Here is a 14,007-nt window from a genome sequence, read left to right as displayed (position 1 = left end):
CCATTATTCACTGAGCCACTATATAAAGAGCTCTGCCCAGTGCTCTGCATGGAGGCAGAGACAGAGGTGGTTTACAGACCTGCAGAGTGTTGGATACAGACACGATTCTAGTGCTCAACCTACTACTGGGAGCATAATGCCAGGTATAAACCCTGTTACTCCAAGAACATTCCGTTGTCATTTCTTGGTCTCACTGAATTCCTAGCAAACTTGCTCGTGGCTGAAACTCTCGGGCAAGACACCCTGTCACACATTAGGTTGGCTATGGAAAGTTTGTTTTTTCTCCCCCTGTTGCTCATTGCTATTGCTTTTGATTTACTTTCTTGTTTACTTTAACATAGTCTTGGATTTCAGATCTTAATTATTTAGGTTAGATATGCATTTCCCTGCTTAATCTACAATAGTAATGACATCAAAGGGAAAGGGACAGATGGAGGGGTTTCAATAGTATTTTATCTGCTTCTGAATGTTTATTTCTATATATTTCCATGCTTAGCTCTGGTGAACCCAGAAAAAAGAGACAAAACTCTCTTCAGAGATCCAAAGCAGCTATCAGTGAGTGAAAACCTTTAAAAATGTTGCCTCTAATTATTTTTCCCTTGAGTTATGTGTAAAGAAATGTATAGCTAGGGCTGTTCATACATTTTAAGCTCTTTAGCTGGATGGAAAAGCATCAGTGCACTTGGGCGCTTTTTTCTCACCTTCCCCCTGTAAGAGAGTTCTGTGCACTCCTGAGCTAGGAGGCTGTAGGATGGAGATCTCCCCTGTGATGGATTGTACATCCTAAGATCTCGGAGGACTAGGTACTGCTTACAAGTCATCTCATCTTACAGAAGTCCGGGATGAAAGAAGGGGCTTATCCAGGTACTCCCTTAGTACATTATGATGCCAAGATCAAATACTGGCCATCAGACCCTTATATTTAATATTGATGTCAGCGGTCTCTTTATGACACTATGGTTTTCATTTCAGGGCGATGTCTCTTACAAAGACAAGGGTTTTGGAGCAGGGCTTTTGGTGATTCTTCACTAGAGGGATCTGACACTAATGATACTGAAGATTTTGATTTTTTTTTCTTCCCAGGATTCATTCCTGTATGTAGCCTTGGAGTGGCTCAAGTGGGCAGGATGAACTTTGGAAAGGATGTGAGCACCTTGAAGTATTTCACCATCTGTGGCTTACAAGAGGGCTATGAACCATTTGCTGTTAATACAAACAGGGATATTACCATGTGGCTAAGCAAGAGGCTTCCTCAGTTTCTCCAAGTTCCGTCAAACCATGAACATATTGAGGTTTGCTATTCCTTTAAATTCAGACCATTGCCAAAAATCAGGGGTGGAATTCCTACTTGGGCAGTTATTGTCACTTAAAACAGTGGCCCTGAGTGTTACACGGTGGTGGCATCTAAGCATAAGATTAGCCTCTGCTTTTAGGTAGTTTATGAGTAGCTGATTAGATTGATTAAAGTAATTAATCCTCTTTTTATAACAGACAATGTTAGGATCAATCTGAACATATATATATTTCTGGTGTGAGTTTCCCAAACTATCTTTTGAGCTAGAAACAGAACTATGAATATGTCTGTAACACAGTCCTCCCTGTGTCTGGTCACCTCATTTACACAGTTATGCCACCTGTTGGCTGTGTTTGGGTTTTAAAGGCATGATATGCTTCAGTCATCTTTAGAATCAAGAAATCAGCAATGATCAGAATTTGCACTGTCACTTCTTCATTTGCTAGGTGACCAGAATTGACGGCACCATTGACAGTTCCCCATGTTTGAAGGTCACGCAGAAGTCCTTTGGTTCTCAGGACAGCAGCACTGACCTCATGTTTTACCGCCTGAGCATGCCCATCGAGTGTGCAGAGGTCTTCTCCAGGGCTGCGGCTGGTGGGCTCCCTGGTGCTGGTCTCTTTGGGCCCAAGAGTGACTTGGAGGATTATGATGCAGATTCCGACTTTGAGGTTCTCATGAAGACGGCGCACGGCCATCTGGTGCCCGATCGGGGAGACAAAGACAAAGAAGCTACAAAAGCAGAGTTTAATAACCACAAAGATTATGCTCAGGAAAAGCCCTCTCGTCTGAAACAAAGGTCACTGATATATGCAAAATGCTTTTAAATCCATAGTTATTATATGGGGATGGTTACTGTAGAGGCTGATTGACTTCCCAGCATCCATCTGTTCTCTCTCCTCCTTCTTTATGTACAAAGGATTCTACAGGGGACAATAAAGCAAACTGTCATCTAATTTGTAACCATTGTTAAAAAACAAAATTCATCCAAGTAAATTTGAAGCTCTACTGGGCTTTATTAAGTGATTCATGAGTGGGCAGCATCCCCTCTAAGAGGTAGAGAGATGCTCTGAGGAATTGTACAGAATGGAAGGTTTGTATAGACAGTGGGGTGGGGCAAAGTTGGTAGCAAAAGCAAAGAAGGGGTTGTCACTTTCAGGCCAGGTCACTTTCTTTAGGGGAAGAGCAGGGGGTCTTATAATGCAGGTCAGCCCATCTTCTTTTAGGGCAGATGGACAGGCTCATTGACAGATGATCTTATCAGTGATGCTGACCAGAAAATCCCTAACAGACTGTGTTTGTGGGGGCAATTGCAATGAAGTATTCGGCCGTGGTTTGGTGACCTGGCCTAGCAAAAGTGACACCATGTGGGGCCTGGGGGTTCTCAACACCACAGACATAATCTGTCACAAGAGTTACTTTTTTGAACATTTTTTTTTAACTGTGGTAAAAACATTTTATGAAATTTACCACCTTCACCCTTTTAAGTGTACTGCTCAGTAGTGTTCAATATATTGACATTGTTGTAAAACGGATCTCCAGAACTTTTCATCTCCCAAAATTGAAACTCTCATGCCATTAAACAACTCTCCTTTTCCACCTTCCCGCAGCTGCTGGTAATCACCCTTCTACTTTTCATTTCTCTGAATTTGACTACTTTAGATCCCTTATATAAGTGAAATCATATTGTATTTGTGTTTCTGTGACTGACTTATCTCACTTGATGTAATGACCTAAAGGTTCATACATATTATAACATGTGTCACAAAAATCCTTTCTTTTTTGGGCTGAATAATATCCCATTGTATGTCTGTACATTATTTTTGTTTAATCTGCTAATGCACGATGGACATCTGGGCTGATTCCACCTCTTAGAAATTTTGAATAGTGTTATTATGAACATGGGTGTTCAAATATATTTTCACAACCATACTTTAAATTCTTTAGGCTATATACCGAGGGCTGGATTGCTGGTAGTTCTGTTTCTAAAGTTTTTGAGGAATCTTTATGTTGTTTTCCAGAACAGTTGCACCATTTTACCTTCCCACCAGCACTGCACAAGGGTCCCAGTTTCTCCACACCGTTGTCAACCCTTGTATCTGTTTTTTTCACACTGGCCATCCTAATGGGGCAACCTAATGATATCTCAATGTGGTTTTGACTTGCATTTCCCTAATGGTTAGTGATATTGAGCATCTTTTCATAGGCTTGTTGGTCATTTGCAAGTCATCTTTGGGGAAATGTCTGTTCAATTTTTTGCCTATTTTTTAATTGGGTTGTTGAGTTTTAGTTCTTATTTGTCCTAGGTATTAACCCCTTATCATAGATATAATTTGCAAGTGTTTTCTCCCAAGAGTTAGTGTTTAAGATATCTGTGTTTACACTCTTGGTTGAAACTTAAGGAGCATTCCCTCTAAGTGGTTTGTTTTATAGACAACAGGGGAAGTTATTGTAGCATCCTTTCTTGCACTAAATCCTAATTTCTCAGCCTGAACATGATTGACATTCTGCATCAGATAGCTATTTGTTGTGAGAGACTGCCCTGTGCACTGAAGGATCTTTAGCAGCCTTGCTGGCCTCCACCCTACAGGCCAGTGGCACACTTGCTGACTGTGACAACCAAAAACATCTCCAGGTATTTCCAGGGAGCAAAGTCATACTGGTGGAGGACCAGTCTACAAAACTAGTTATATGCTCATGTTTCAAAGTAGATGGAACATTATAATGTTGCTTATTCCTAGTCCTATATTTCAGATTTCTGCTTAGAAGAACAAAGCCAGATTACAGCACAAGCCATTCTGCAAGACTCACTGAAGATGTCCTTGCAGATGATCGGGATGACTATGACTACTTGATGCAAACGTCCACGGTATGAGGTTGCAGCTTTTGCCATTTGTTTGTATTTGTCAGTGATTATGCTTTACATTTCAAAGAGTTCACTTTGATTCTTTATACTTAGCCAGCTTATTTAAAAATAACTATTTATTTGTATTTTGGGGACTGAAAATTTGAAAAATACAGTATATTCTGATGTCTAATATGCAGGGAGAGCTTTTTTAGGACATACATCCCAATGGCACTCTTAATCCTCATTTTAGTGTCCCTTTCTTGGCACAATCATGATTTGCCATAATTTTTCCAAGTACTTGTAATTTCATTTATTTTAGTCATATATCTAAAAAGATCATTTATTCAATTTTGTTAGAGGTCAAGTTTGGCTGTCTGCCATTTCAAAAAAAAATGTTTCAAAACAGTTTCTCTTAAAATTCCAAATGGAAAAAATAAAAAAATATATATAATATATAGCTATAATCCTTGTAGAGTGCCCCGATGTTTGAGCTTGATTTTCACATATTAGGTGTGAACTATTTTTAAAGTGATTTTAAAGTAAAAATATTGTACATTAGTGGTAGGAAAGACAGAGCATATTCAAAGAGATGATGACAGGTATAAAAACTAGCATAGATTAGTGTACTGTGTAAGGCTGAAGAATTTGAAGCTTCTCTGCCTAAAGGATTACTGATTTATTACATAAATGGACTATGTAGATACACGTGCTTACCCACATGCCTGGGAGTATAAAAAGCCTCAAATTATTTAGTGTGTTTGCTCAGATAGTCTTTTCTCTTTTCCCCATTATTTCAATTCAGGATCTTATTTTATTGTGTCAATCCTGTATACCTATGACTTTTTAATTCAGCCAAATGATTTTAAACAATGAAATGTGTTCTTCACAATTCAGGGACGTTGCAAATCAAAGTTGTGTATCTTTTTACTTCACCAACACTTGGCTTTGCTATCTTGACAGTACTATTACTCAGTGAGAATCTTTCCCGGACAAGAACCTGCTAATGTCTGGGTAGGCTGGATTACCTCAGATTTCCATCAGTATGATGCAGGCTTTGACTTGGACAGAGTTCGTACAGTAACTGTTACTCTTGGAGATGAGAAAGGAAAAGTGCATGAAAGGTTGGTTTTCCTCAATTTTCTACATGAATGACATCTGATAAAAATATGGATAAATTTAAGTTTCTGGTTTTTTCCTTTGGATTTCATGTCCAGGATAGTATTCCATTTATAGGAACAATATCACCCAACCTTTTGTGTCAGTGTCCTTTTTATTACTCATACAAGTCAGTAAGGAATCTCAATGTATTAAAAGTGAAAAACCATATAAAGTCAGAGAAGTGTATTCTTTTTGGGTAACGATCACATATCCCTTCAGGGGACATTGTAACCTGGGTTACCCCTACTTAGCCTTTGCTTTAGGAATTCGAGATGGGTGAATGTAGGCTTCTCGCATGTGGTCCAGTATGTATCTTGGGCACTGTTTATGTGGTGGGGAGAAAAATGTGAAGACAAGCTGGGCTAGTAGTTTAGACCAAGTGGACACGTTTGAACTCAGACTGAGGACTAGTGGGTTCTTTCCTCAGCTTTGCCATTGACTTGCTGTGTGGCTTTGGGTAAGTCAGTTACAATTTCTGTGCCATCCTTTTTCATTTGTAAAACAAGCCAAACTCAAACCAAACCTTCAAAAAAGTGAAGAAGGCTATCTTCCTTGCACACTAAGACAGGAGAAGATCTGGCCCCTTGCATCTGCCTTCTGTGCCCATGCATCCTCTCTGATCTGCTGTGACAGGTCTCACAGAAAACGGTCTCCATAATGTTGCTTTTCTTTTATACCTGCACCGTCATGGTTGGTGACTGGAAGCTCACTCTCCTGCCTCCAGGTTTTAACACTTGAAATACTTGAACTTAGCCCTTGAGACAGTGGGCCTAGCAGATGCCTCCAGTGAAGAGTGCTTTATACCAGTGTGGGGCCTGCAAACCCACTGTTTCTGGCAGTATTCTTGGGGGACACATTAGATTTTCAGAAAATATAAGGAAGCAATGCAATTTAGGATACCTAATAAATGACTTTGGTAATAGGACATAGAGGCTAAGTGAAGGGTTGTTGAGTCTTACATAAGTAATGCAAAGAAACACAGCCAATTTGATTATTCAGATATTTTCTGTCTCAAATTACTTCAGTTTATTACTATCTGGTAAAGGTTTTGGGGAGAGAGAAGCTCAGAGGGGGAGTTGTCATTATATCACTGATTTTGTGGGGGAGTTGTCATTATATCACTGATTTTGTGTGCATTGTAGCAAAGTCTGTCTCTCATAACAGATCACTGGGAATTGTCCATAACGGGCAAAATTTTGTCAGCCAAATTTCAAAAACATTGAGCCACTGATTGCTCACAGAGAATTTGCTTAAGGACTTTGACAGTGTTGGGAAATGAATGCTTCTCATCTCAGAACAAGTAGTTAAAAGCAAAATAAAACCTCTAAGAGTGAAAATGATGAATCTGGATGATTATTAATTAAGTGGTTAAACTTTTTTGAACCTCTGAAGAAGGTGCAGTTTGGTTTGAGTCTTTGGAGGGAAGGTGCAGGTCAGTTCTTACTTGGTTCCAACTTAGTGACCTGTCTCCATTAGGTGTGAAGTGTACAGCCGGGTAATCCCCGATTCAGAACATCCACTGACGTCCACGGCATTTTGCTCAGGATCACAGAGTCGGGCCCATCGTGCACCTCTCCCATTACAGCATGAGCTTGTTGCTTGCGCAGCATAATCTAGGTTTAGTTTGCAAAATATACATGCTTTCTATCATACCTCTGGTCGTACAAAGATAAAAATGTTGTTTTGAAATTCAGCATCAAACGCAGCAATTGCTACATGGTGTGTGCAGGCGAGAGCATGAGTCCCGGGCAAGGACGCAATAATAATGGCCTGGAGATTGGCTGCGTGGTGGACGCTGCCAGCGGGCTGCTGACTTTCACTGCCAACAGCAAGGAGCTGAGCACGTACTATCAGGTGTGTGGGGGATGATGGCCTGGCGCGCCTAGGGAGGAAGAAATCCTTTCATCCCTGTGAGGCGAAGGTGCATTTTGTAAGACCAAAAAGTAAGTTCAAAATTAGAAGAAAATGGAAACAGAAATGAGTTAATGTCATATTTTTTTACCTATTTGAATAATAACAGTGCCATTAGCCCTTCAGAATAAACAGTATGGTCATCCAAAAATGTTCACATAGTAGTGAAATAAAATATATGAGAACTTTTGAAAGAGGACATCCATACGAGAGGAAGGAAATACCTCTGGTGCCCTTCTGTAAAGTGTTACCTTAGTTGTTAGGAAGAAAATGTTTTTTTTTCTTTGTGCCCCTTCCTTTAACTAATATTCTTAAATTCACTTGTTTGTTTAAGGTGGAGCCAAGTACAAAATTATTTCCTGCTGTTTTTGCCCAAGCTACAAGTCCCAATGTTTTTCAGTTTGAGTTGGGGAGAATAAAGGTAAGAAAGACATTATTAGTATTATACTTGGGTCATTTTTCTATTAGGGAATAGCATTTACTTCTTTTTAGATGAAGTCAGTATTTTATTAGCACTGATGTTAATCACATAAAGCATTCTTTAAAAGAAATGTGCCATATTTGAAAAGTCTGTTATCTCTTTACAGTCACTAGGGTAACATAGTTCATTAGAAGGATTTCTCTTTGGCCATCATATATTATTCAGTAAAACTAGGCTTCTGCAGAACAGAAATGCCAAATTACGTATAGCTTAGTAATTGTTGAACACACAGATGAGCTGGCAAATAGGCTTGTAGACCAGAGGCTATGCTGCATTATGGTGAGTGCTAGAATGGTGACAGCATAGAATACTCTGGGAGCAGGAATGAAAGGGCAGCTAAGCTGGAAAGGGTGGGTCAGGTAAAGCAAAAAGAACAAGTAGCATTTAGGTTGATTGTCAACTGTTGAGTAGGAGGTCTCAGTACATTTACTAGGACAGGACATTCTAGACAGGGGGCGAGAGAAAGCAAAAATATGTAATCGTGAATGTTGATGAAAGTTAAAGAATTCAATGTGATTGTAGCAAAGTCTGCCTTCCAGGATGTGGCCGAAGATTAATATGTATAGAAGGCAGACCAAGTCCAAGTTGAAAGGCTTTGGATGCCATGCTAAGAAGTAGGCACCTATTCCATAGACACTGGCAAAGCACTGGAAATTTAAGCATGGAATTGAGTATAATCAACCCTCTTTTGCAAAAATGTGTTAGTAGTAATGTGGAGAAATCTATGCTCACGAGAATGAGAGCACTCAGGAACAGTTAGGTATCCACGCTTTAATTCTGTCTACATGGGAGAAGATAGTGATGGGCATGGAAGTCATAAGGGAGAGAGAATAGTAAGTAAGAAGATGTTTTACAGGAGAGATAAGTAGAATTTGACCAGGAATTGGATTAGTAGGATTTGTTGGTGAATTCAGGTGCTCAAGAATGAAGAATCAAGGATTAATTTAAATTTTTAGGTTGGACAAATAAGGGATGCAAATACAACAGCCAGAAGAGCCTACTGAAATTCAGGGAAGGCAACTGAACTGAGTTTTGTGATTGTAAAAATTGAGATGCCATATGCACATAGAGTGAATATAGTAGATGGTTTTATCATGCTGGCTCAGTGACCTTGTGCATGTTCCTTAAGCCTGTGAGCTCAGTCTCTGCCTTTGTAAACTGGCCTGCTGTCTGTCAGTTACCACCTCCTTACTTGCCTGACCTCCAGTCTTCTCCGTGCCAGTTGATAGCAAAACCAGTTGCTCAGGCTCCACACCTGGAGTCACCCTGACCTTCCTCCTGTACAGTCACATCCCATTTCCATCCGCCAGAAAATCCTCCGTTTCTGACCTCTCTCCACACTCCTGCTGAACGCCATACTCATGCTCCTCAGTGTTGTTTCTCATCTGGGTTACTTCAGTGGCCTCCTAGTGGGGTTTCCTTAATTCATCCCTGCCCATTTATTTCTCAGACGACAATATGAGTGACTGTCACTGCTTTAAAATATGAATCAGATTATATCCTTCCACTGCTCAAAGCCCTAGAAACCCATTTCTTTCTCTGAGAGTAAAACATCAGAGGTCTTACAATGGCTCTCAACCCTAAACAAGTGCACAGCATCTCTGACCCCATCTCCTACTGTTCTCCCCTCCTCTGCTCCAGGCACACTGGCTGCCACATCTTCCTCCAACTTGCCAGGCAAACTTTCTCCTCAGGTTCTTTGCACAGATTGTTGCCTCCACATGTAAATTTTATCCCTGTATATCCACATGGCTCTTCTCCTTTGGGCCTTTCTTTAAATGTCACCTTCTCAGTGACACCAATTCTGACCACCCTATTTATAACTGATGCCCTACGTTCTGGTCTTCCTAATCTGTTTATATTTTATTTTTTTCCCTATGACTTCTTCTCTAGTATACTATTTAGTTTACTTTTTGATTTTGTGTATTTAATGTCTCCAATAAAAAAAAAGGAAGCTGTATGAGAGGAGAGATTTTGTGTGCTTTGTTCATGCTATGCCTAAAACACTGCCTGGCTTTTATTTTCTCTTTTTCCCCATGAGCAGATGAGAATGGGGAGGTAGCTTGGGGGTGAGGCTGTCTGAAGTATGCAGTAGGGGAGGCTCTGGAGGAAAGGGAAGAACTGAAGGCAATGTGCACAGATGAGGTCATTTTCCTGTGGCCCATAACAGGCTGGCGGGGTGGTGTCAAGGTCACAAATGAATGAGGGAGCTTTGGCAGAGACCTCTCCTGGCCTGAGACCAGACTGAAGGAACTGGGAAGGCTACAGATACACACCAGAGGTGGAGGAAAATGAAGGACAAATAAATGGTGTTGGTTAATGCATAGTTAATTCTGTTTTCTTCTTTGATAGTCCGGTTTATCTGTTGATCTATCTCTAGTATATGCTGGTTGTGAAAAGCTGATAAAACTGGTGATGAGTAAGTGGGTAGTGTAAGGAGGAAGTGGGTGACAGAGAAGGACAATGAGGGACAGAGAGAGAAAGAGAGACAGAGAGCTTCAGATACAGAGACAGAGGGAGAGAGGGCTTCCAGAAGTCTGGGACTGAAAGCAGTGAGAAAGGCTGGCCAGATTATCCCTAGCAGCCCAGCTCAGCAAGCAGATATGAAGGAGATGCTGTTATCTCGGTGTGCCGGGGAGTATATGGGAAAGAAACATCCCCAAACCTGCATGCCTGCCCTGAAAATAGGTGTATTTTCTCCTCTGTCCTCTCAGGAGCTCTTCAACCTAATTCCTTGTTGTTTCTTGTATTGACTTTGCTCAACTTGTAGTGCATCTCATTTCCATCATCTTTTCCTGTGCACAACTGCAGTCATTGTTGTATCCTCACCAAGGGGTGTGGTAGGTTGATTCTTTTTCTCTTCCCCATTTCTAGAATGTGATGCCTCTTTCAGCGGGTTTATTCAAGAGCGAGCACAAAAACCCTGTGCCACAGTGTCCTCCGCGTCTCCACGTGCAGTTTCTGTCTCACGTGCTGTGGAGCAGAATGCCCAACCAGTTCCTGAAGGTGGATGTCTCTCGAATAAGTGAGCGCCAAGGTTGGCTGGTGCAGTGTTTGGATCCTCTGCAGTTCATGTCCCTTCACATCCCAGAGGAGAACAGGTCAGCCCAGGGGCCCGGAGTGGTGCCGGGGAAGCAAAATGAGGTTTAAGGTGTTTAATTTCCTGGGGCCATGGAGACCATATTTCACATATTCCAAGTTTAAACCTATTTCTCAGCCACTTCTTTACTGAAACACAGTTATCATACTGCAGTTGAAAAGGCGAAGTGACAGTATATCATTTCTTTCCTCACTCTTCTTTTCCTTATGACAACAGCAAGAGAGCAGTCAGACAGCTATGGCTGCACTCTGACTTAGGATGCAGCACAGGGGTACAGTGTTGCAGAGCTGGGAGACAGAAAGCACCTCATTCAACCCTTTATTTGATGGAAAAACTGAAACTGGACGTCATTAAGGAAAGAAAATTGTGAAAATGTGTGGAGGGCTTTGGAAACAAGTTTATATGCATTCTAGACAGTCATGGTAATAATATAGAGTGCCATAAACACTCAAAGGTAGCTTTCTTTATGATTTTCACTTTTTCCAAGTTATCACTGATTAAATTGCAGTGAATTTCATTTTAGTAGGCTCATTAACAGTAAGGAGATGTTTCTAAGATTTGGAACAAGATTTCCTGCCCAGGATAGCGTTAAAATGTTCTGAGGGCAAACACTGCCTTAAAACGATGCAGGGACAGACATATTCATTGTCCTCTTGTATTTAAAGTCTCTAATGTTAAGATGATCATAGATGCTATGTCTGCTTTTCTATTCTAGACATCCTTGACATTTTTCTTTCATACCTTTTAAATTTAACTTGTGCATTGGAAAACAGTTTGTCAGTTCCTCAGAAAGCTAAATGCAGAGTTATTATATGATCCATAAATTCCACTCCTAGTTATAGTCTCAGGAGAAAGGAGAACCTGACCACATAGAAGCTTTCTAACACAAAGATGCACAGCACTATTACTCTTAGTGGCCGACCAGGGGGGCGACCCAAACGCCCACCAAGTGATGCCTGGATAAATAACATGAGGTGCATCTACACAATATTATTCGGCAATAAAAAGAAAGAAAGTGCTGATACTTGCTATAAAATTCATAAACCTTAAAAACATTCTACTAAGTTAAAGAAATCAGTCGCAAAAAACATTCATTATAGGATTACACTGACATGAAAGTCCTTAATAGGCAAATCTTTAGAGAGAGAAAGTAGGTTAGTGGCTACTTGGGGTTGGGTGGGGGTGGTGGACCTGAGGAGTGACCGCTCATGAGTGCTGGGTTTCTTCTGGGGAGATTTTAGATTTTAGAAGATATTCTAAACTTGGATTCTGTTTGTGGTTGTGCAACTCCACTAATATTCTAAAACCATTGAATTATAACTTTCAAATAGATAAATTATGTATTACATAAATTATATCTCAAAAAAGATGCTGTAAAATAAATCCAAAGATAAATTATCTGATGAGTGAATTTTTTCATACATTAAGTGTTTGTTTACATATCATTAAATGAAATAAATAGAAAGATACACCATTCATTGTGTACTTCTTAAATGATCAAATTTTAATTTCATACTTCGATTTTATGTGAGAAAAGTTTTATTGAAATCTTGCATCTGATGATGTTGTAAAAAAAGTAATTATTCAACACCAGAAGAAACATAACATTTGGGAAAGAGTTTTCCTTGGTGGGAGAAAATTCTCTCTTTTTACTAAGCCGAGAATGTTAAAATGGCAATTTAATATGTTGGCCTGCCATAAACAGAAATCCAACATATGCACCTGCTATAGTAATTTATATTGATGATCTGTGATAAGTTTATATGTAATGAATGTATAATTTAAACTCTCACTATAGACCATAAAGAATTTGAGTCAGTTTCCCAAAATATATGAAATACAGATGCATAAATAATTGTCCTTGGAATCAGGTTGCAGAGAGGGTAAGGATAGGGAAAGAACAAAGCTAGGGGTAAGATCAGCAGACTGTCATCCACACCACACCATTCTGTGTGGTTCCTAAGTCAGGTTCCATATTGGGTTCATGCTTCTTAGAAGCCAAAGAAAAATCTCATGAGTTTCAAAATTTAGATTCCAGAAGTGATGTGCCATCCAGTTGTGGGATAGAATCTTTTTCTCATGCCCTGATAATATGGCAGATAATTAATATTTTTAAATGTGGGATGGTAGTAGATGTATGTCAGTTCTCTGTTTCCTGCATGACACATATCACAGCTCATAATTTAATTGACCTATTTTGGGGTGGTTTCCTTCCCCAAGTAGTCAGTAAACTCCTTTAGGGTGGAAAGTGTCTGTACAGTTTATCATCATATTACAGTGCATAGTGCTTAGCACAGAACAGATACTCCTTCATATTTGATAAGTAAAAGCATAATGCTGAACTATGAAGGAAATTTCCCCATCCAAGACTGTTAAAGAGTATAATATATTACCCTTTACTGCAGTAAGAAGCCACCTTAGCTCCTACACCACTGCCAGTGGCATGCAGAGAAACATGTACTTCCGTCTCCGGTTATGTGAGGTCATGGGCCCACCACCACTCTACTCCAGATTAGGAATGGGCTGTCAGTGTGGCTCACGTGCCTTCTTACCCTGAGACTCAGGCTAATGGGGCAGCCCTGCTCTGGGGAAGATAGTTTCCATGGCCAAGGGTGGATGTAGAGGGAGGATAACAGACACTTGCAGGCCTCTTAGGAGTTTCTTTTTGCGTGTGGCAGATGTTAGTCCACTTTGATTTTATTGGCCAAAGCAAGCCATGTGGTCAAGCCTAAAGTAGGAAGGGTACATAAGATTGCTCCATCTTCAGGGAAGAAGGAAGAAGAATATCTACTGACAGGATGATGTGAAGTATGTGCTAAGGAGGGGTTGGATTTTATACTTGGCAATGTCCCAATAACAGATAAAATAATGAGTTATTTCTATTGTTATCCCACAGGTAAGAGCCATAGTTCATTAAAGTATGACTATTGCTACAAAGGGTTGGTGTGGGAAGACAGACTAAATTAGTAATTGAGTTATATGCCCTTGTTGGCCTTGTTTTGCCTCATATAAAGCTATGAGTTGTAGACTACAAATCCTTATTACAAAATCTCTTATTCGTTCATTACACAAATACATATTAATGCCCACTGTCTTCCTGATACTGTATATAAAATGGTGAATGAAACAGACATGACCTTGGCCTTAAAGGACTTCATGGCCTGGTAGGGAAGGGAGGTATTTAAAGGAAGGAACAAGGTATCACGAAGTCAACA

General features: G+C 40.1%; 1 protein-coding gene across 5 annotated transcripts in view; it reads left to right on the top strand.

The window, feature by feature from the left end:
* RYR2 (ryanodine receptor 2) overlaps positions 1–14,007 on the top strand; it is an 894,209-nt gene that overhangs the window by 635,614 nt on the left and 244,588 nt on the right. For all 5 annotated transcript variants that reach the window (XM_073241246.1, XM_073241245.1, XM_073241243.1 and 2 more), the window contains exons 30-36: positions 1,084–1,292; positions 1,741–2,093; positions 4,049–4,163; positions 5,103–5,263; positions 6,995–7,154; positions 7,546–7,632; positions 10,567–10,793. In XM_073241246.1, coding sequence (XP_073097347.1) covers positions 1,084–1,292; positions 1,741–2,093; positions 4,049–4,163; positions 5,103–5,263; positions 6,995–7,154; positions 7,546–7,632; positions 10,567–10,793 — 1,312 coding nt within the window. The remainder of the gene's footprint in view (positions 1–1,083; positions 1,293–1,740; positions 2,094–4,048; positions 4,164–5,102; positions 5,264–6,994; positions 7,155–7,545; positions 7,633–10,566; positions 10,794–14,007) is intronic.

This window comes from Manis javanica, chromosome 7 (assembly GCF_040802235.1).
Source record: "Manis javanica isolate MJ-LG chromosome 7, MJ_LKY, whole genome shotgun sequence".
Classification (NCBI taxonomy): Eukaryota; Metazoa; Chordata; class Mammalia; order Pholidota; family Manidae; genus Manis; species Manis javanica.
Note: the sequence above shows the minus strand (reverse complement) of the source record. Positions and strands in the feature narration are given on the sequence as shown.